The 20,470-nt window shown below is 38.7% G+C and overlaps 2 protein-coding genes across 5 annotated transcripts; one reads left to right on the forward strand and one right to left on the reverse strand.

The window, feature by feature from the left end:
- The first annotated feature begins 843 nt into the window (after positions 1-843).
- Positions 844-5,326, forward strand: LOC140886950 (probable prolyl 4-hydroxylase 10). 3 transcript variants are annotated; one of them, XM_073293905.1, is made up of 8 exons: positions 844-1,261; positions 1,363-1,447; positions 1,967-2,064; positions 3,136-3,233; positions 3,776-3,905; positions 3,982-4,169; positions 4,347-4,467; positions 5,030-5,326. In XM_073293905.1, exons 1-7 carry the CDS (start codon positions 1,050-1,052, stop codon positions 4,418-4,420), a joined length of 885 nt encoding a protein of 294 aa, XP_073150006.1. In that variant the 5' UTR covers positions 844-1,049; the 3' UTR covers positions 4,421-4,467; positions 5,030-5,326. The 3 variants fall into 3 exon arrangements, with proteins under 3 accessions (XP_073150006.1, XP_073150005.1, XP_073150007.1); XM_073293904.1 differs by having other exon boundaries at positions 4,347-4,436; positions 5,030-5,325; XM_073293906.1 differs by lacking the exon at positions 5,030-5,326 and adding an exon at positions 4,704-4,999 and having other exon boundaries at positions 4,347-4,436.
- A 644-nt stretch (positions 5,327-5,970) lies between these two features.
- Positions 5,971-11,080, reverse strand: LOC140886765 (plant UBX domain-containing protein 11). Of its 2 annotated transcripts, none has more exons than XM_073293573.1 (10): positions 10,980-11,080; positions 10,369-10,480; positions 9,481-9,533; positions 9,285-9,366; positions 8,821-8,886; positions 8,649-8,713; positions 8,099-8,338; positions 7,532-8,012; positions 6,814-7,080; positions 5,971-6,417 (listed from the first exon to the last, which is right to left on the reverse strand). In XM_073293573.1, exons 2-10 carry the CDS (start codon positions 10,478-10,480, stop codon positions 6,179-6,181), a joined length of 1,605 nt encoding a protein of 534 aa, XP_073149674.1. In that variant the 5' UTR covers positions 10,980-11,080; the 3' UTR covers positions 5,971-6,178. The 2 variants fall into 2 exon arrangements, with proteins under 2 accessions (XP_073149674.1, XP_073149673.1); XM_073293572.1 differs by having other exon boundaries at positions 8,649-8,716.
- Positions 11,081-20,470: the final 9,390 nt, after the last annotated feature.

Here is a 20,470-nt window from a genome sequence, read left to right on the forward strand (position 1 = left end):
TTTATGAAGCCCAATACTAAGATACACCTAAATGTAACGCCTTCATAAAGGCCCAAGCACCAGAAATCTCTTTTCAAAGAAGTTCTCATCTAATCTAAATTCAAAAGTAAGCAAAACACATATATATATATATATATAAATAAAAACAAAAACATATTTGTTGGACATATGTTTATATCAAAAATCATTTTGAACTATTTCTCTTTAAAAATTTACTAACTAGTAGAATATTGCATTAAATAACAATTTACATAAATAAATAATATATATATATATATATATATATATATATATATATAAAGTAGTCAGTTATAGTTTTTTAAAGCATGATTTAAAAGCACTATTCAACAAAATATAATTTCAAAGAAATATCTATATTTTTAAAACCAGTTAAAGACAATTTTTATCTATCTATTTAGAAAATATTTTGCAAAATGTTAGGCTCTGTTTGGACATATACTAATAAAATATTTTTATAAAAGTGTTTTTTTTAAAAAAATTTATAAAATATTATTAAAGTTGTTTTAAAATAAATATGTGTTTGGACAAGTTTTTTCAAAATTCATGTTTTTCATTTTTGTCTTCCATGGTTCTTTGCTAAAAACATTTAAAAACACATTTCATGTGTTCTTCAAAAACTATACTTGAAGAACACTCTTTAAAAAATAATTTTCAAAAACATTTTACCAAATTTTTATCCAAACACATACTTTAAGTTTTTTTCGCTTATAAAATATTAAAAACATTTTTAAAGTACATGTCCAAACGAAACCATATATTTATTTTTCCGTTGTCTATATTATTTAATAATTATAATTATATCAGATTAAAGTCAACCACAATCGTCGTTTGTTTCCCCCATCTCTGATCTGTAGTATGCGCAGAGACAAGCTTGCACAAAATTCCTGCATAGATTTGTTGTATATACATACAGTTGACCCAAATCAATGTGATAAATTTTATATAAATCGATTCCGCTACTCTTACGTCTCTCAGAATCCAAATTCCTACACAGATCCTCCATTTTCAGGCGTTCGATTTCGCAATTCATGGCGGTGAAGGGGCGGCAGCAGCACTATGGTCGAGGCGGCGCGTCGCGTAAGACGGGGTCGTCTTCAACTCTGGTGCTCTCGTTCTTGATAATGTTGTCCTTGCTTATTGTGATTCTGTTGTCTCTCGGAATTCTCTCGATTCCCGGCGGCACCAAGGGATCTCAGAAAGCGCATGATCTCAGCTCCATAGCTCACAATTCTCGTCACTCGTACGAGCTGAATCTATGTCTATTCAATTTCGAATTTTACTTAAAAAGTCGAGTTTTTTATTTAAAAAAATTTATGTGAGTGGTTAATTTGGATCTTGCAGAGGTGATGAAGATGAGGAGAACAAAGATCAGTGGGTTGAAGTTATTTCTTGGGAGCCCAGAGCCTTTGTTTTCCATAACTTTTTGGTATGTTTATCTGTGTACCTCTATAAGATTAAATGTATCAACTTTCTGGGCTGTGTAATTATGTTGAGTTTAGCCGATTCAATTTCAGAATTGCATCTCAGATCTGAATTGATTCGCGTATAATAGAGGTTAATTTTTTGAGTCCCCAATACCATGCAACAGAACATTGATTTTGGGCTAGATGAAGGTGGGGAAATAAGTTGAGCACAATTGATCAGGATAAAATAGAACTGGTTATGGTGAGGTATATTGCACTTTTTTAACTTTATAATTTATAATTCATTTAGTTTGATTTGGTGTTTGAGGGAATTTTATTTGATCACGAGTAAGTGTTCAAATTAGCATGATAAAGATGATCCATGCCCATAGTTATATTTTCTTCTTCAGCCTTTCCGTTTTCTGTGCGGATAGGGAAATGAATCCTGTTTGTGTGTCCTTCTCATTCATTAACATTTTCTGCGTGCCAAAATCCTCTTTAAATTCAAGGGTTATTTACTTTCATCATTGCCCTTTTGGCAGTCGAAAGAGGAATGTGATTATCTTATCAGCATCGCCGAGCCTCATATGCAAAAGTCCACTGTTGTCGATGGTGAGACTGGAAAAAGTAAAGACAGCAGGTATATGAAGTCCTTCTTTCCTTGGTAATAAGTATAAAGCCATCTTGAAAGTGTTATTAATAGTACAATCTATAGACCTATGGACTATGGTTGGGGTTGATTCCATGTATATGTTTTTCAATTGTGCTGACCTGATCCCTCTCTTGGTTTCTTTGAGTGTACTATTTGTATCGCCTCCCAATTCATCACAGATTTCTTTGATGGTTAGTGCTAAATGTGCACAAATCATCTCAATCTCCCGATATCTTTATCTTATGTTTCATTCTTTGACATACTAGTTTTCAATTCAAAACATTGTACTGTAACTACTCTTCCATCTTTACGTTAGCATCTTGACTACAATCATAATTCTCACTTTGGCGTCCCTGACTTAAATAAGATTTGAATGTCTTCATCATCACCACATCCTAACCTAACCAACTTTTAGATCATTTTCATCTTCCTCTGTTTGTTTTCAATGAGGACTTTGTTGACTGCTTTCTTCACTTCCTTCTTAGATTTAATACCACTACCATAAGGCTTTCTGCAATGGCATTTTTGTAGGTCTACTTGTAGTTCTCTCTCCAGCTTAATGACCGTTTGGGCCTATTATTCCACCACCAAGAGTTTTTTTAGGTGGGCCTAGCCCTTCCGTAATGGTTTTGCCTTATCACACAGCTCCACCACTGACATCCTATGTGTAACATCTTCTAAATTTACAAATATGTTCTGTTATAGTTTGTCCTCGGAAGGTCCTATTCTTGTTTACTAAGTTCCTCCATCCAATTGAAAGTTGTTGGGCTCTCTTCCTGTTCTTATCCCACTTTTGAGTTTCACTTTTGGGGTGTTAAGATGATAAACTCTTTTAGAGAATAATCTTGCAATTCTTGTATCTCATATCTATAGTTAGAGTGCTCACTCCTTGGTTTCTCCAACAGCATCTTTGTTGAATTTGTTATGTAGCCAACCATCGAGATCTGCTTTTTATTGTTATGTTTTTTTATTGATCGTATACTTTAATTGAGCAGTCTAGTTAAGCATGTTCTACTCTCTATTATAGGTTTTCCTTTGATTTCATGATTCTTCTTGCAGGGTGCGTACTAGTTCTGGGACATTTCTTGCTAGAGGAAGAGATAAAATCATTAGGGACATTGAGAAAAAAATTGCAGATTTCACCTTCATACCTGTAGGTATGCAGTTTGGTGACTAATTGCTTTCGATTTTGATATCTTAGAGAGGTATTATTCACTAAAACTTTGCGTTGGGAAGAGGACTGGTGGACTTGATTAAAATTGATCCTTTTAAAACTGTGTTGCGTCAGTTTCTGGTTCGACGTTGCAATTTGAATTTGTAGCTGCCAAAATTAATCAAACGTAGTTGTATGCTGTTCTGGGTTGGTAATATTTGCGGAAAATTGCTCGATTCCCTTACTAAATGACTTTATCGGCTGTAAGTTACGGTTACTTTTATCTTTTTGTAGCGTCTCCACTTCCCAGAATAATGAATCTTAATTCCTAGGAACTTATCCCCCTTCCCCATTCTCGTAATTTGAAAAGTTTCAAATTTGGTTTGAATTTTCTCTGAGCAATGCTGTTTTTGCTTCATTTAATTTGGTTTGTTAGATTGATGGGTTCCACCACTCCCTCCCCCCTTCCCCCCCCCCCCCCCCTTCCTTTTTTTCCCTCCTTTTTTTGCTTATTGCATCTCTTTAAACTATTATTATCACAACCAGAGCACGGTGAGGGCCTTCAAATCCTTCATTATGAAGTAGGGCAAAAGTATGAGCCCCATTATGACTATTTTATGGATGAGTTCAACACTAAGAATGGTGGTCAACGCATTGCTACAGTTCTCATGTACCTGTAAGTGACTTTTCTCAGTTGTGCAAAGTGTTGTCATGTGTGCATGGATCCACCGTTCATCATCTATGAATTACAGATCAGATGTAGAAGAAGGGGGTGAAACTGTATTTCCGGCTGCGAAAGGCAATATTAGCTCCGTGCCCTGGTGGAATGAGCTATCTGAATGTGGGAAAGGAGGACTCTCTGTTAAACCAAGAAGGGGTGATGCACTTCTTTTCTGGAGCATGGCTCCCGACGGAACGTTAGACCCGTCGAGTTTGCATGGTTAGTTGATGTTCTTGCTGGTTTTCTTCACTTGCCACTTATTTCATCTGTGGTCCTTGTCGATATGCTCCCAGCAGTTGTCTTATCATCGTATAAATATCGCTGTTACTTCTAGTTGTGTCATTTATTTTCTGTGCTATGACTCGTCAAAACAAAATGCTTAATTGTATTCTACAGGTGGCTGTCCTGTCATCAAAGGAAACAAATGGTCGTCTACAAAATGGATGCGAGTGCATGAGTACAAAGTTTAATTTCCTATGTATTAAGGTGAAACTTGTTACCCAGATGAGGATTTCATGTATGATCACACTTGGTTATCTTTTTTGACATTTTAATGTTGTGTATATCTGCTCCCTTGCAAAATAGCATGAAATTCTAATTTCATGATTAATTTTTTTATACTTCAAAGTTTTGAGTAACTTACTCCTAGTAGTGGAAATTAAAAACTAATCGTTTTTTTGGGTATTCACGAAGATTCCTTTGGCGCAATGTAAGAGATAAAGTAAATAAATGTAGCAAAACTATTCCCTGCAGGAATCCCAATTGCATAGAAACAGAATATAACACAAATCGCCCTTCCCTTGCTGGCTGAACGTCACTGCGCAATCCCAGATTTTCTCACAAGACATTTGCTTTTTGTTAGTTATCTGGGATATCTAGAATTCTAGATTGGTTTGTCGCTTCAAGTTGGCTTCTGTCGATTCGTTTTGGTATTTTTCCACTCTTGTTCTAACCTTTGCTGAACTGGTCTTTTCTCTTTGGATTTGCTCGAGATCATCTTCCTCGATCGCAGCTTGGCCTGTTTAGTTATATTTATCTAAATTAACACTTGTTCATTAAAAGTTGTTCTTGTATGGCAGAAACCGTAACTGATTCGAACCTGGTGATTGTTGATGATTTATGGGCAGAGGTTTCTACAGCTCCGAGTCAGTACGTGTTTTTGTACTTCATTTATTTGTAATGGCTAACCGTTCTTACTTGAGCGTCTAAGGACAAAAATTTTGCGCGGTGATTTCATTGGAGTTGATATGGAGTTCAAGCTCTTTTCTTTTCCTTTTAAAAAATAATAGTGTAATCTTTTGTCATTTCAGTAATTTATTTTGGAGAACTCGTTAACAATAAAGAAAAGTTTGGGTAAAAAATATTGATATTGGAAAATTAATGTGTTAAAAGTATGAAATTAATATAAGGTAGTTGAAGTAGTGTTTACAACTATGATTTTTTTGTTCATAAAATTTTTTGAAGGAAAAAAATTTATGATCACTTATATTTAAAGATTGTAAACACTCTTTTAATAAAAGAAAGGCTGATTCCAAAATTTGGCTCACCCGGTCAGCTGGTTTTAAAAATTTAAATAATTCCTAAAGAAAGACATACGAAAGTTACTTCTACGATATCAGGTGAGGTATTATTTTGTGATTGATAAAATGATAATTAATCGCAATAAATAATTATCATCGCATGCATGCTGAGAACTAGCGTCTCTCTTATACATTTTAAATAATTATGTTTATAAGAACTAATGTCTCTTCTATATATCTAAAACAATTATCTAAACATGACGATTTTTGTTATTTTTAAATTTTAAATTAATATTTTTTTCTTTATCTATCTAATAATTAAAATTAGAAATAAAGATACGACTTAATTTTAAAATATAAATACTGATATTATTATAATTTTTTTTAAAAAAAAAAAGGCTATTTTTAACCCCCGGAAAAAAAAAAAGATGCGACAAATGTGAGTACTTTTATTGCTTATTTACATTCAAAATAGAATTTCTTCCAACCAAATAGAACCAAACAATACGAGAAGTTCTCGGGGAATTGACAATAATAACTTTATTATTATTTGTGTAGCAGATATTACAAATTTTTTAACACAAGATTTAGAAATGAAAAACAAAAATCTAGTAACATTTCCTTCCATCACAAAACGCTTTCTGATTATTATAATGCACGACAAATGCTGCAGTATATTCGTATAGATGTGAAAATCTAAGCCTGAACTCACCTTCCATCATCGGAGCCTCCAAATTGCGTGGAATTTCCGTTCCAATATTTGTTTTTGTCATTGTCATCATCTTCATCGCGTTTCAAAGTGTGGATGTTGCCCCCAAACCCAAAAGTTTTCTGTCTGCTCCTGCTATTGCTATTTTTGTCACTTTCAGATGTACTTTTATCCGACGAGTAAACAGCTGAAGAAGCACTTGAACCCCTCGCATTATTTTGAAGCAAAGAATTTTGATCTAAAGGGAAGAAACAAGCCAATCAATCAATCAGATAGTGAATCAGAATACATGCTTGAAGAGGTGAATATTAACAATTAACAACTGGTAAGAAACATTTTCTGTTCAGCAAATAATTTCGTGTCCATCATCTAAGTGAGGACAATGGGAATAACCATTAACAGCAAAGATCTTGAATGGATTCTAAAAAACCTTGAAAAATATAGTAATCTAACAAAACTGTCCCTGTACTGGATTACAGCCACATTCACTGCCCAAACTTCAAGGTTCTATTCCCTCAACATAGCACATAAGAAACATCAAGTTCTAAGTTCACAGTACAGAAGAAAATCATTGAAGGAGTCATGATTCACACACATGTATCTTTAGAAAGATAAGTGAATGTCGGTAACTAACTGTATTGCCACGAGCCACTAGGGAGTTCCTCGCCAGGACTTCGTGAGTCAGCACCACCACTCAGATAGGAGAAAGGATTCACATAAGATAAAATTCTTTTCACAGATGCCCAGTACCCTTCATTACTTTCCCTTGAAGAACTGAGATCTGGAGAAGAAGAATGCACAGATGATCTTTCTCTGTAATTCGTATGAGTTTGGTTGCGTGGAACCACTATTAATGCTTGTCTATTGAAGAGGCCCAATGCTGATAATGTGCTATCCAAATCTGCATCCATCATAAATCCACAATGAGAATTCAAGAGCATAAACAATTTAACATGATTTGCAAGAAATATGACAAGAAATCAATAATATTTGGGAAATGCCGAGCCAAAGTCAGAGATGAACTAAAACTGCTTTAAAGCCAAAATGAAACTTTGATTGCATACAAACTGTTAAAGAGTTATTCTTATTTATCATCTTCTACAACATTGGAGCACATTAAAGCTTCGACAATATCATCTGCTCTCTTCTAACGACGACTGATAACATAGAAAATAGCTCCAGTTTATTGGACATAGAAAAGTGGGTTGATGTAATTAAGAACAACAAATCTGTAGCTGCTTATTTGTCATGAGTTGCTTCAAGTGTCTAATATAACATCTCGATATGCCAGAAGCCTAAATGGGTTATGTACAACAGGAAAGCAAAACGCCAAACTAGCAATTAGAGCATACCTTGGTCGCTGAAAACATGGCGAGGGTAAGGTATTGCTAAATCAAAAGAGCCCAATCTGCTTGTTTGATTGTCATTTATATACTGATGGACAACTCTTAAAGTGTCCGTCACAGAGAAGTTGGCCTGCAAGCTACCATCTGGCAGTCTGATATTGAAGAAAACGTTATTTGATTTTATGGCAGGGGAATCTAAGGCGTCAACTTTCTCCGCCTCTGCAATTTCTGGTCTTTTCACTTGTGGAGCAGAAATTGTTTCATTGAGAAAACTTTCATTTCCACTACCAGAACAGAGGCCACCAAAGTTTAAAGTCTTTTCTGAGACAGGGCATACAACTTCAGGTTCACCTCGACCGACTCCTTCGGGATTTAGATATACATTTTCGGTTTCAATGGTTGGTATAGGTTCATCAGTTTGATTATTGATCAATATATTGGCATGAGAAGCTTGAATGGTCTCACCATCCATTTTGCAATCTGACTCCTGTTCATTAAAGAAAATTGAATGAATATTAAACAAGCCCAATTTGGTCTACACAAAACTAATACCCAAGGCCCAATAGATGTCACCTCGTCGTCATGGCTATGTCTTTTTACTCTTGTCTCTGAATTTTTTGGCAGTTCAGCATCACGAGATAAACTAAGATTATTTGTTAGAGGCAATGGTCCAGATGCCCCTGTAGTCTGTTGCTCAGATGATGCCCCTGTCGTCTGTTGCTCAGATGATGCCCCTGTCGTCTGTTGCTCAGATGAAGAGCTACCTGAAGTCCTGGAAGCAAGTGTGGCAGTCAAATACGCTGCTGTTGTCTCCTGCACATAACAAAAACTAATTAACAACTTGATGACTACCAAATATAAGAGCTGAACATAATCAAGCATAATGCATCAAGAATACAGTATGCCTACATATTGATATTTCAAAGTAAATCAATTAAAGCAGCAATACACAATAATCATGTGAAAAAAGAGAGAATGCTGATGATGTCTTCGATGAACAAGAGAAAAGAAAAGAAAGGCTAAAAATTAACATGAAATACAACATATCCTTTGTCGAAAGCGCAGCTCCAATTAGAAGACGAATGTTACTCATAGATTCAACAGGTATGAGTTTGAAGCCAACCTGAAGGTGAAGACTTAACCATGCCTTCTCGAGACTGGTGGAGAGAACGTCAGCAGAAACAAAGCCTTCTAAAAAAATTTCCATCAGAAAAACATAACAGTTTGTCAGAATACCAATATCATACTAAAGGAAGCTGACATAAAATAGACCTCGATTTCTAATAAAGAAGTACCTTTCTGCCAAAGAAGTATACCGTTGTATCCAATGACAGTTATACAAGGTGTATTATTCTGCGGATCTGGATTTTGATGCAAGAATACACATTTTGTTTCTACTGCTAAATGCTTCAAAAATTACTTATTTAATTGAAAATAATTTGACCAGCCACTGGATGATCATAGTGAAACCCTAGCAAGCCGAAATTAAATATAGTGTGCACAAATACAGGGATATGAGAATGTATAAAATCATCATTGTGCAATCTTGACCTTAAGTCTTAAGCTTTGGCTTATTGCCTATATGCAGTTCACATAGAAAACAACTTTTTTCCTCTATTACCTGCCACACCAGTATTTATTGACAAGGAAAGATTAGTTGGAGGCCAAGCTTTCCCCTTCAATAGTCATAATTGATGGCATCGGATTAACCACAAAAACTTAAAATTTTTAGGAACTGCTAGGTGATGTCAAAGGATACATATAGCTGAAAAGTATGATGCTTCGGAACTTCCCTCCGAGATCTGTAAGAAAATGCAGTACTTTGCGAAAGCCTCTGAAACCTGGATGCATCATGAATAATGAAACCATTGAAAGAGGGAAACAATATTTTTTCCATTCTTAAAACCATCTACTGAACAGAGGTGATTTGTATACAATAGAGAGAGCAACCCAACCGTTGGATTGATCCATGTGGATGTTTCTAAAAGTTTTGACTCGGGTTTGTCACCTAGTAGACAAAAGAAAGAACGTGAGGACCAATATTGTATGCAGCATAAAAATTGCCTTGTTCCACTAACAAATAAGAATACGTCAATGAAGGAATTTGATTTTCGATGTCTTTCAATGGGCGGGAGTTTTTGCTGTTCATTGCACGACAATTGTTTGTGTCCATTCATAAATTTTAGCAGAATTTTTGTGTTGGGTTGAGAAAGAGATTTTACCTAGATCGGAAAAATGAAGAAAGGGGAATGAAGCTTTAGTCTCTCTCTTTATTTGGGACTTGGGAGGGAATAAGAGAATCTGATTTGGTCGGAAGTCGGGGCGATAAAAACGTGGAGAGGTGGAGTAGGTATTTTAGGTAGATTCAAAAACAGACCAAGTCAACATTTAGTTACTTTAGGATGCCAACTTTAATAAATAGTAAAAAATTTTAAAGTTAGTATAACCATAGGGCAACAACTTCAGACAATGTTACCCAATTAATCGGAAGAGCCGTTGATTCGCTCTCCAAAACGGCCCAATGAATCCAATTATCCAACCCCACCCAATCAAAAAGCAAGTTTGTGTGAAAACAAGAAAGTTCATACATATCAATCACCAACAAATTACTTAAAAATATTCTACGAATCACAAAACAAAAGGGTGGAAAGCCCATCTTTATTGACATTAAAAATTTGGAAATGTAACTAGATTTTACACTTGACATTACCTTGCACTCCACCTTCTTCCTATTCTATGCTTCCCGTTCTTTCAATACCAAGAAAAGTTCAAGCTATAATTTTCCTTTCAACTAAATGCTACAATCAATCACGCTGAAAATAAGTTCATGAAAAAAGGCATACCAGCAATATAGACAACAAACAGTTTCTTTTGTAGTTTTGCTTCCGTGATTGCTTCTGCTATAGTACCTTTAAATGCAAGAGAAGTTTGAGAAGAAAGAAACTGTTGCTCCATCTGAAAGAATACATTAACAATTTAACAAGCCATGATTATGCATTTTAATAAATATATTTAGCTAAATACCTAATTTTCAATAAAAAGTGATAGCTATAGTTATTGACAAAAAAATGAGAAGCCGCCGCTTATATAAAAGCAAAGCATTGGGGTGCAAAAGACAGAATTTCACCATCTACAAATTGCCCCAGGGGCATAAAAAATGTTTCACAAAAACCTAAGCTAAACAAATTCATTATCGGATCAAAATACTATCAATGTGCTGATTGTTGCTATTGCGTAAATTGAACAGCTCCCGATCTACAGATTGGAATTGGTTGCGCCACCCAACGAGATGAGTGGCCATCGCAACTTGAACTACTGCTAATTATTCATGTAATCCGAATAATGAGTTTCGTTTCCCCATAACTCAAATCCAATGAGCTCAAAGAAATCCGATTAACAAGTTCTTCGCCAAACATAATCAAGTTGAAAGCAGACAGTGAGAAAAAGATCGCACCTTTGGATTCCAGCAATTGACTGACGATGGAAGGAACCTCCAATGAGGTGGAGAATCGGATCACGAGTGTAGTCCACGGATTGTGAGACCGGCTCGGGTCGGTGGGTTCTTTTTGTTTAATAATAATAATAATAATAATAATAATAATTAGTATCGAGCCAAATTTGGATCGGTGGGTTCTTTCGTTTCATTGATTTCTAATAAATTTTTAATCATATTAATTAGAACATATGTATTATAACACCCGGTATTTTAAATACGTAAATCCGCATGCATAATTAGAATATTTAATTATTTAAATTTTAGATTTATGGGTTAAATAATTATGTGAATTATTTGTGCATGATTTAATTTATTTTTAAGCATTTAACCCATAATTAGTGATTTTTATGATTTTTAGTATTTTAATTATTTTATCGCGTAGACGGGACCGTGGACGGACGAGATGACAACTTTCTAGCCAATTAATTTCATGAGCCTTTTTAGAGCCCTAAAATATTATTTTGAGTTTTATTATCTCAAAATTTTTAGTATTTAATTTTATATAATTTTAGGAGTCCATTTTTATTCAAAATAAGCCAAAATATTGACTTTTTAGTATTTTTAAAATTCCCTTAATTATGTATTTCGGGATTTGTAAATTTATTATCAGATTTTAATTGTTAGTTAGAGTTTTAAGTTATATATTTTGAATTTAAAAAACCCTTATTTATATATTTTAATTATCCTAAAAACCTATCTTTATTAAAATAAAAACTCTAACCTAATCTACCCCAAATCCTTAACCGATTACCCTAGTAGCCGCCTCCCTCCCCTCTCCATCATCTTCTTCATCGGCTTCCCACAAGAAAGAACACCATAGCCTCGGTTTTTGAAGGTCCAAGTCGATTGTCATCGCCCCCGTCGTCCCGGAATCGTCTCACGCTCGTTTTCTCTTCGTTTTTACGGTGAAAGGCATGATTTCTTCTCTATTTTTCGTACAATATCAGTGTTATAGTGTGTGTGTGTATGCATCGATTTTTTTTATTTATGTTTCTTTAAGAAATTCTATCGGTTTTGAGGTATGCATATGGTGCTTGAAATTGTTGATCATGTTCACGTTTTTTTTTTTACAAGCCATGGATCGTTCTAGCTGCTGGTCAAGGTTGGTAGGATGTCTAAGGTGGGTCTAGGCTCAAGTGGCTCGAGGGGCTCGAGCCAAATGAGCCTAGAATCAAGCCAAGAGGCGATCGGCTCCATGGGGTGCGCAGCTAGGGTTTCGAGGAAGAGGGCTCGGCCTTGGCGGTTCAGGCTGCATGGGGCTGGGGTCTTGGCTAGGTTAGGACCGCCCAGACGTGGGCTACGTCTGGGCGGCGGGGCTCCGGCCAGGGGTGGCCGGAGCAGGGCGGCAGCAGCCCTAGAAGGGCTGCTGCACGCGGCGGCCGAGGAGGAGAGGAGAGGTGAGTTCGGGTTTAGGTTTAGGGTTAGGGCTGGGTCCGGGTCGGGTTCTTGGGTCCGGGTCAAGTCAGTGGGTCGTGGGCCGGGTTAAGTGAGTCCGGGTCCAGGTTTGGTGGGCCGGGCTCGAGTCTTTTTATTTTTAAAATATTTTATGAATTAATTAGTTTTTGGGCCAATTAATTAGAAATAAAATTATTTGGACTCCCGAATAATTTTATTTGGGCTTTTAAAATTTTAATTAAGTTAGTCCATTAATTTTATGGGCTTTTGAGCCCATAAAAGTTATTGGGCCAGTCTTTGGGCTTTTGGGCCCATTGGGCCAGTTTAAGTTGTTATTGGGCCTAGAATGTTTTATGGGCTTTAAATTATTTTAATTGGGCTTAGAACAATTTTATTGGGCTTAAGTATGTTAATGGGCCAGATTTAAGTAAATGGGCTTGAGTGTTAGGGTCAGCAGTCCAGGACCATCCGTGAGAAATTTGCATGTGTCCTGATTATATATTTAATTATTTTATGCATTGAAGTTATTTTAATATTTATATGTTAGTAAGAAATTAAATTAAATATATATGAAGGACACACATTTATTTAAGTACATGCATTCATGAAATAATTTTATGCATAATTAAATGTTTAAGGTTGAGCAATAATAAAATATTTTATGTTGGAAGTTGAAGTAGTGTGACAATTTAAGGGGGATTCGTCCCCATATGTGAACTATTGAAGGGCAGTTTACTGCCAATTTAAGAGGTGATTCGTCACCGCCACGTACGTTGGTTTCCACGCTGATCAGTATTTAATGTATGATTTAAGGTTACACTACGGATACAACCATGCGATGTTAGAAAATAAATTGCTCAACAATGTTTATGTATTATGTTATTTAAGTTAAGTTAAGATATGCTATGTTATGATATTTTAAAGCATGCTCATTCATGTATATGTATGTATTAGTATTTAATTGTTTTAAATTATTTTAAACCCTTGTTATGTTAGCATGTTGGGCCTCTAGGCTCACTACACTGGTATGGTGCAGGTGAGTACGTTGAGGATGAGGTTTTACCCACCGGAGGCGAGGATGTATGAGCGGGCATGCAGTGACCCCGTGACCGTGATAGATGTCTGAGTCACATGCATGTTTTTGATTATGTCAGCACGTTACACATTTTATATTATTTTTCAGTGGTTGTGAGTTTTGAATATTTTATTGAATATTGTCAGTGCATGCAAATTTTAATCATTTTGTTTATGCAGTATTTTTAATTAAATATTTGACTCAGATATTTATTTTATTTTAAAGAATGCATTTTATTTAAGTATTTAATTGTTTATTTATTTATTTATTTTAAATCTTTTTATTCTGTGCATATATGTATGGACATATGTGTACATATTTTATTTAGTAAGTATAAAAAAAAAAAATTCCGCATATTTATTTATTAATTATAGAGTTAGGGTTGTTTCAGTTGGTATCAGAGCACGGTCCTTGGAGGGGTCATTACTGCTATGCGAGCTCAGAAATCCACGCTACCGGTCTATAAGTTTTAAGTGTTTATAGCATGATTTAATTTTTAGAATTTAAGTTAGCATTAATTTTAAACAACTTAGTTATGCATGACGATTTACGTAAAGAAATATGTGGTGGTGCAGAATGCCTCCTAGACCGATGAACAGACATGGGGGATCTCCACCTACACCTCCACCTCCACCTCCGCAGAACCCTCTAGCAGCATTGGAGCAGGCCAATGCGAATATGATGGCAGGGATTACTGCTCTGTTAGAGCAGCAGGCTACTCGTCCCAGGTTGTCCCATGAGGAGGACGTTGCTGAGAGGTTCCAGAAGAAGGGACCCAAGGAGTTTGTTGGTACCACCGATCCTTTGGTGGCGGAGGGATGGATTCGCTCTCTGGAGTCCATCTTTGCTTATATGGGGATCACAGACACCGACAGGGTGAACTGTGCGACGTACATGCTGAGGGGTGACGCAGCGCTTTGGTGGGAGGGTGCTGCCAGGGGAGTTCACCTTCCTACACTGACATGGGCAGAGTTTAGGCGTATCTTCTACGCCAAGTACTTCACTGAGGATGTGCGCAGTCGCATGATCCGCGAGTTTATGAGTCTCCGTCAGGGGGACAAGACAGTGGTTGAGTATGTGAGACAGTTCGAGAGGGGCTGTCACTTTGTGCCTCTGATTTCAGATAGTCCACCAGAGAAGTTGAGGCAGTTTGTGGAGGGTTTGAAGGCGGATATCAAGCATGATGTTCGCATGGCAGACGTCCTTACTTATGAGTCTGCAGTCAGTAGAGCCTTGCGTTCCGAGGAGGGTCGGAGAGAGATTCAGAGAGAGCAGCAAGGGAAGAGGCAGTTTCAGGCTGGGTATCAGCGACCATCTTCGCAGCCTCCTGCGAAGAAGCAGTATACAGGGCCGGCTAAGGGCCTGAATCCACAGCAGAGGCCACAGCAGCAGAGGCCGCAGCAGCAGAGGGGCGGGGCCCCTAATGCCATAGCTTATCCTACTTGCCCGAAGTACCAGAAGATGCATTCGGGACCTTGTCTATTGGGAGCAGGAGTTTGCTACCACTGTAGGGAGCCAGAGCATCAGATAGCTAACTGCCCGAGGAAGAAGAACACCGCTGGTAGGGTGTTTGTGATGCAGGCCGAGGAGGTAGATCCGGACACCTCCTTGATCACCGATATATCTTATCCCTAGCATTTTAATAATTTTCCTTTGGTTAAAAATTTAGTCTTTAATTTGGAATTATTGTTACTTGGGTTATTTAACTGCATGTTAGAATAGGAAGCATGTTTTACTTGTGATTAGAATTAAGAATTAGTAGTGACTCGTTGGGGAAAATTTAGTAGTGGTATGAAACTGTTGGGAATTTTCTGCGTGCAGGGAGAATTCTAGTTGGAGGCAACTCCACGTTTGCGTTGCTAGATTCAGGGGCTACACATTCGTTTATCTCCCTGGAGTTTATCAGGCAGGTAAGCATCACACCTGAGAGTAGTGACAGTGGGTATGATGTTACTATGCCGTCAGGGCAGATTATTTCTACCTCGAAGGTTATTCGAGGACTGGAGTTAGAGCTGCAGGGACACTCCATTCGAGCAGATGTAGTAGTTTTGCCATTGAGTGGATTCGATTTGATTTTGGGCATGGACTGGTTGACAGTCAATGGAGCTTCGATTGATTTTCGTCGGAGATCAGTGTCAGTGAGACCTACAGTAGGCGACCCGTTCACTTTTCATGCATCTCAGAGCAGTGATATTCCTCAGGTGATATCTCATATTCAGGCGAGGAAGTTGTTGAGACGGGGTTGCCAGGGGTTTCTAGCGAGTATCGTCACGACTTCAGAGCCATCTAGCAGATCATTGTCAGAGATAGAGGTGATTCGTGACTTTCCGGATGTCTTTCCGGAGGATGTTGCCGGAATTCCACCAGTGAGAGATGTGGAGTTCAGCATCGACTTAGTGCCAGACACCGTGCCTATCTCTAAGGCACCGTACAGACTTGCTCCTACCGAGATGAAAGAGTTGAAGGAGCAGATTCAGGAGTTGTTAGAGAAAGGCTTTGTTCGTCCTAGCTTTTCTCCGTGGGGGGCTCCGGTGTTATTTGTGAAGAAGAAGGATGGCAGTATGAGACTGTGCATCGATTACCGAGAGCTCAACAGGGTCACAGTGAAGAACAAGTATCCACTGCCGAGGATAGAGGATTTATTTGACCAGTTGTAGGGAGCTTCGGTGTTCTCCAAGATCGACCTACGATCTGGTTATCATCAGTTGCGTGTTAGAGATGCAGATGTGTCCAAGACTGCTTTCAGGACACGATATGGGCATTACGAGTTCTTAGTGATGCCTTTTGGGATGACCAATGCTCCAGCGGTTTTCATGGATCTCATGAACCGAGTCTTTCAGCCGTATTTAGATCAGTTCATCATAGTCTTTATTGATGATATCTTGATCTATTCTAGGAGCATCGAGGAGCATAGACATCATCTTCAGACAGCGTTGCAGACTTTGAGGGAGCATCGTTTGTATGCCAAGTTTAGCAAGTGCGAGTTTTGGCTTGAGCAGGTGGCATTTCTTGGCCACATTATTTCGAGAGATGGGATTGCAGTTGATCAGTCTAAGGTTGAGGCAGTGCAGAATTGGGGTATTCCGAAGAATGCTTCAGAGATTCGCAGTTTCTTGGGTTTGGCAGGGTATTATAGGAAGTTCATCAAGGGTTTTTCCTCTATTGCAGTACCCTTGACTTCCTTGACCAAGAAGAATGCGAAGTTTATCTGGAGTTCAGATTGTCAGAGGAGCTTCGATCAGCTGAAGGAAGCACTCACTACTGCACCAGTGTTAGCGATGACAGTACCACACGAGGAGTTAGTGGTGTACACCGACGCGTCTAAACTAGGTTTAGGCGCAGTGCTTATGCAGTGTGGTAAGGTTATTGCGTATGCGTCGAGGCAGCTGAAGATTCATGAGCAGAATTATCCGACGCATGACTTGGAGTTGGCAGCAGTGGTTTTCGCTTTGAAAATCTGGAGGCACTATCTGTATGGCGAGAAGTGCAAAATTGTCACAGACCACAAGAGTTCAAGTACTTCTTCACACAGAAGGAGTTGAACATGAGACAGCGCAGGTGGTTGGAGTTGGTGAAGGACTATGACTGTGACATTAGCTACCATCCGGGTAAAGCTAATGTAGTGGCCGATGCTTTGAGTCGGAAGTCGTCAGTGGTATCATGTTTGACCGTACAGTTACCACTACAGAGCGAGATTCGGAGATTTGGCTTGGAGTGTTATCCGAGTGGCCATGCACCGAGCTTGTCAGTGTTGACGGTGCAGCCAGTTCTGCGAGATCGGATTAGGGAGGGACAGTCTACTGATGAGGAGTTGCAGCGATGGAGACAGAGAGATGAGGCTCGAGGTAACCTCTTGTATACAGTGGAGGATGGTATCGTTCAGTACCGTGGTAGGATGTGGGTACCGAACATTGATCAGTTGAGAGCTGAGATTTTAGCAGAGGCTCACACATCTCCGTACTTCATTCACCCCGGAAGTACGAAGATGTACAAAGATTTGCAGCTATTGTATTGGTGGCCCGGGATGAAGAGTGACATCGGGAGAGTGGTGTCAGAGTGCTTGACTTGTCAGCAAGTCAAGGCAGAGCATCAGCGTCCAGCAGGACTTCTTAGACCTCTTCCTATTCCGGAATGGAAATGGGAGAATATTACGATGGACTTTGTGGTTGGCTTACCGAGGAGTGCCAGAGGTTGCACAACGATTTGGGTGATTGTGGATAGACTCACCAAGTCAGCTCATTTCTTGCCGGTGAGGACTACTTATACTTTGACACAGTATGCAGAGCTTTACATCAGAGAGATTGTTAGACTGCATGGCATACCAGTGTCTATTGTGTCAGACAGAGATCCGAGATTCACATCTGCGTTTTGGAAGAGTCTGCACACAGCTTTGGGGACGAGGCTTTTGTTCAGTACAGCATTTAATCCCCAGACAGATGGTCAGTCTGAGAGAGTGATCCAGGTTCTCGAGGATCTTCTGAGAGCTTGTGTCATTGATTTTCGGGGCTCTTGGGAGACTAGACTGCCATTAGTGGAGTTTACCTATAACAACAGTTTTCAGTCATCTATAGGTATGGCTCCTTATGCAGCATTGTATGGGAGGAGATGCAGATCTCCTGTGCATTGGGATGAGGTTGGTGAGCGGATTTTACTGGGTCCTGAGATTGTGCAGCAGACAGCTGACATAGTGACTCAGATTCGAGATCGGATGAGGACTGCTCAGAGTCGGCAGAAGAGTTATGCAGATGCCAGACGACGAGATTTGGAGTTCGCTGTAGGTGATCACGTATTCCTGAAGGTGTCACCGATGAAGGGAGTAGTGCGTTTTGGCCGGAGAGGCAAGCTTAATCCGAGGTATATAGGGCCATTCGAGATCTTAGAGAGAGTTGGCACGTTGGCCTACCGTTTAGCTCTACCTCCAGGGCTAGCGGCAGTACACAACGTTTTCCATGTATCCATGCTTCGGAGATATGTCTCCAACCCGTCGCATGTGTTGGATTTCGATCCCTTACAGTTGCCACCAGATCTAGTGTATGAGGAGAGGCCAGTGCGGATCTTGGCAAGGGAGGAGCGGAGGCTTAGGACGCGGGTCATACCGATGGTCAGAGTCCAGTGGCTGAATCACTCGGAGGAGGAAGCTACTTGGGAGACCGAGGCAGATATGAGGACTTGCTACCCGGAGTTGTTCGGGTAAGTACTTTAATTTCGAGGACGAAATTCAATTTAAGGGGGGGAGAACTGTAACACCCGGTATTTTAAATACGTAAATCCGCATGCATAATTAGGATATTTAATTATTTAAATTTTAGATTTATGGGTTAAATAATTATGTGAATTATTTGTGCATGATTTAATTTATTTTTAAGCATTTAACCCATAATTAGTGATTTTTATGATTTTTAGTATTTTAATTATTTTATCGCGTAGACGGGACCGTGGACGGACGAGATGACAACTTTCTAGCCAATTAATTTCATGAGCCTTTTTAGAGCCCTAAAATATTATTTTGAGTTTTATTATCTCAAAATTTTTAGTATTTAATTTTATATAATTTTAGGAGTCCATTTTTATTCAAAATAAGCCAAAATATTGACTTTTTAGTATTTTTAAAATTCCCTTAATTATGTATTTCGGGATTTGTAAATTTATTATCAGATTTTAATTGTTAGTTAGAGTTTTAAGTTATATATTTTGAATTTAAAAAACCCTTATTTATATTTTAATTACCCTAAAAACCTATCTTTATTAAAATAAAAACTCTAACCTAATCTACCCCAAACCCTTAACCGATTACCCTAGTAGCCGCCTCCCTCCCCTCTCCATCATCTTCTTCATCGGCTTCCCACAAGAAAGAACACCATAGCCTCGGTTTTTGAAGGTCCAAGTCGATTGTCATCGCCCCCGTCGTCCCGGAATCGTCTCACGCTCGTTTTCTCTTCGTTTTTACGGTGAAAGGCATGATTTCTTCTCTATTTTTCGTACAATATCAGTGTTATAGTGTGTGTGTGTATGCATCGATTTTTTTTATTTATGTTTCTTTAAGAAATTCTATCGGTTTTGAGGTATGCATATGGTGCTTGAAATTGTTGATCATGTTCACGTTTTTTTTTTTACAAGCCATGGATCGTTCTAGCTGCTGGTCAAGGTTGGTAGGATGTCTAAGGTGGGTCTAGGCTCAAGTGGCTCGAGGGGCTCGAGCCAAATGAGCCTAGAATCAAGCCAAGAGGCGATCGGCTCCATGGGGTGCGCAGCTAGGGTTTCGAGGAAGAGGGCTCGGCCTTGGCGGTTCAGGCTGCATGGGGCTGGGGTCTTGGCTAGGTTAGGACCGCCCAGACGTGGGCTACGTCTGGGCGGTGGGGCTCCGGCCAGGGGTGGCCGGAGCAGGGCGGCAGCAGCCCTAGAAGGGCTGCTGCACGCGGCGGCCGAGGAGGAGAGGAGAGGTGAGTTCGGGTTTAGGTTTAGGGTTAGGGCTGGGTCCGGGTCGGGTTCTTGGGTCCGGGTCAAGTCAGTGGGTCGTGGGCCGGGTTAAGTGAGTCCGGGTCCGGGTTTGGTGGGCCGGGCTCGAGTCTTTTTATTTTTAAAATATTTTATGAATTAATTGGTTTTTGGGCCAATTAATTAGAAATAAAATTATTTGGACTCCCGAATAATTTTATTTGGGCTTTTAAAATTTTAATTAAGTTAGTCCATTAATTTTATGGGCTTTTGAGCCCATAAAAGTTATTGGGCCAGTCTTTGGGCTTTTGGGCCCATTGGGCCAGTTTAAGTTGTTATTGGGCCTAGAATGTTTTATGGGCTTTAAATTATTTTAATTGGGCTTAGAACAATTTTATTGGGCTTAAGTATGTTAATGGGCCAGATTTAAGTAAATGGGCTTGAGTGTTAGGGCCAGCAGTCCAGGACCATCCGTGAGAAATTTGCATGTGTCCTGATTATATATTTAATTATTTTATGCATTGAAGTTATTTTAATATTTATA

This window comes from Henckelia pumila, chromosome 3 (assembly GCF_033568475.1).
Source record: "Henckelia pumila isolate YLH828 chromosome 3, ASM3356847v2, whole genome shotgun sequence".
Classification (NCBI taxonomy): Eukaryota; Viridiplantae; Streptophyta; class Magnoliopsida; order Lamiales; family Gesneriaceae; genus Henckelia; species Henckelia pumila.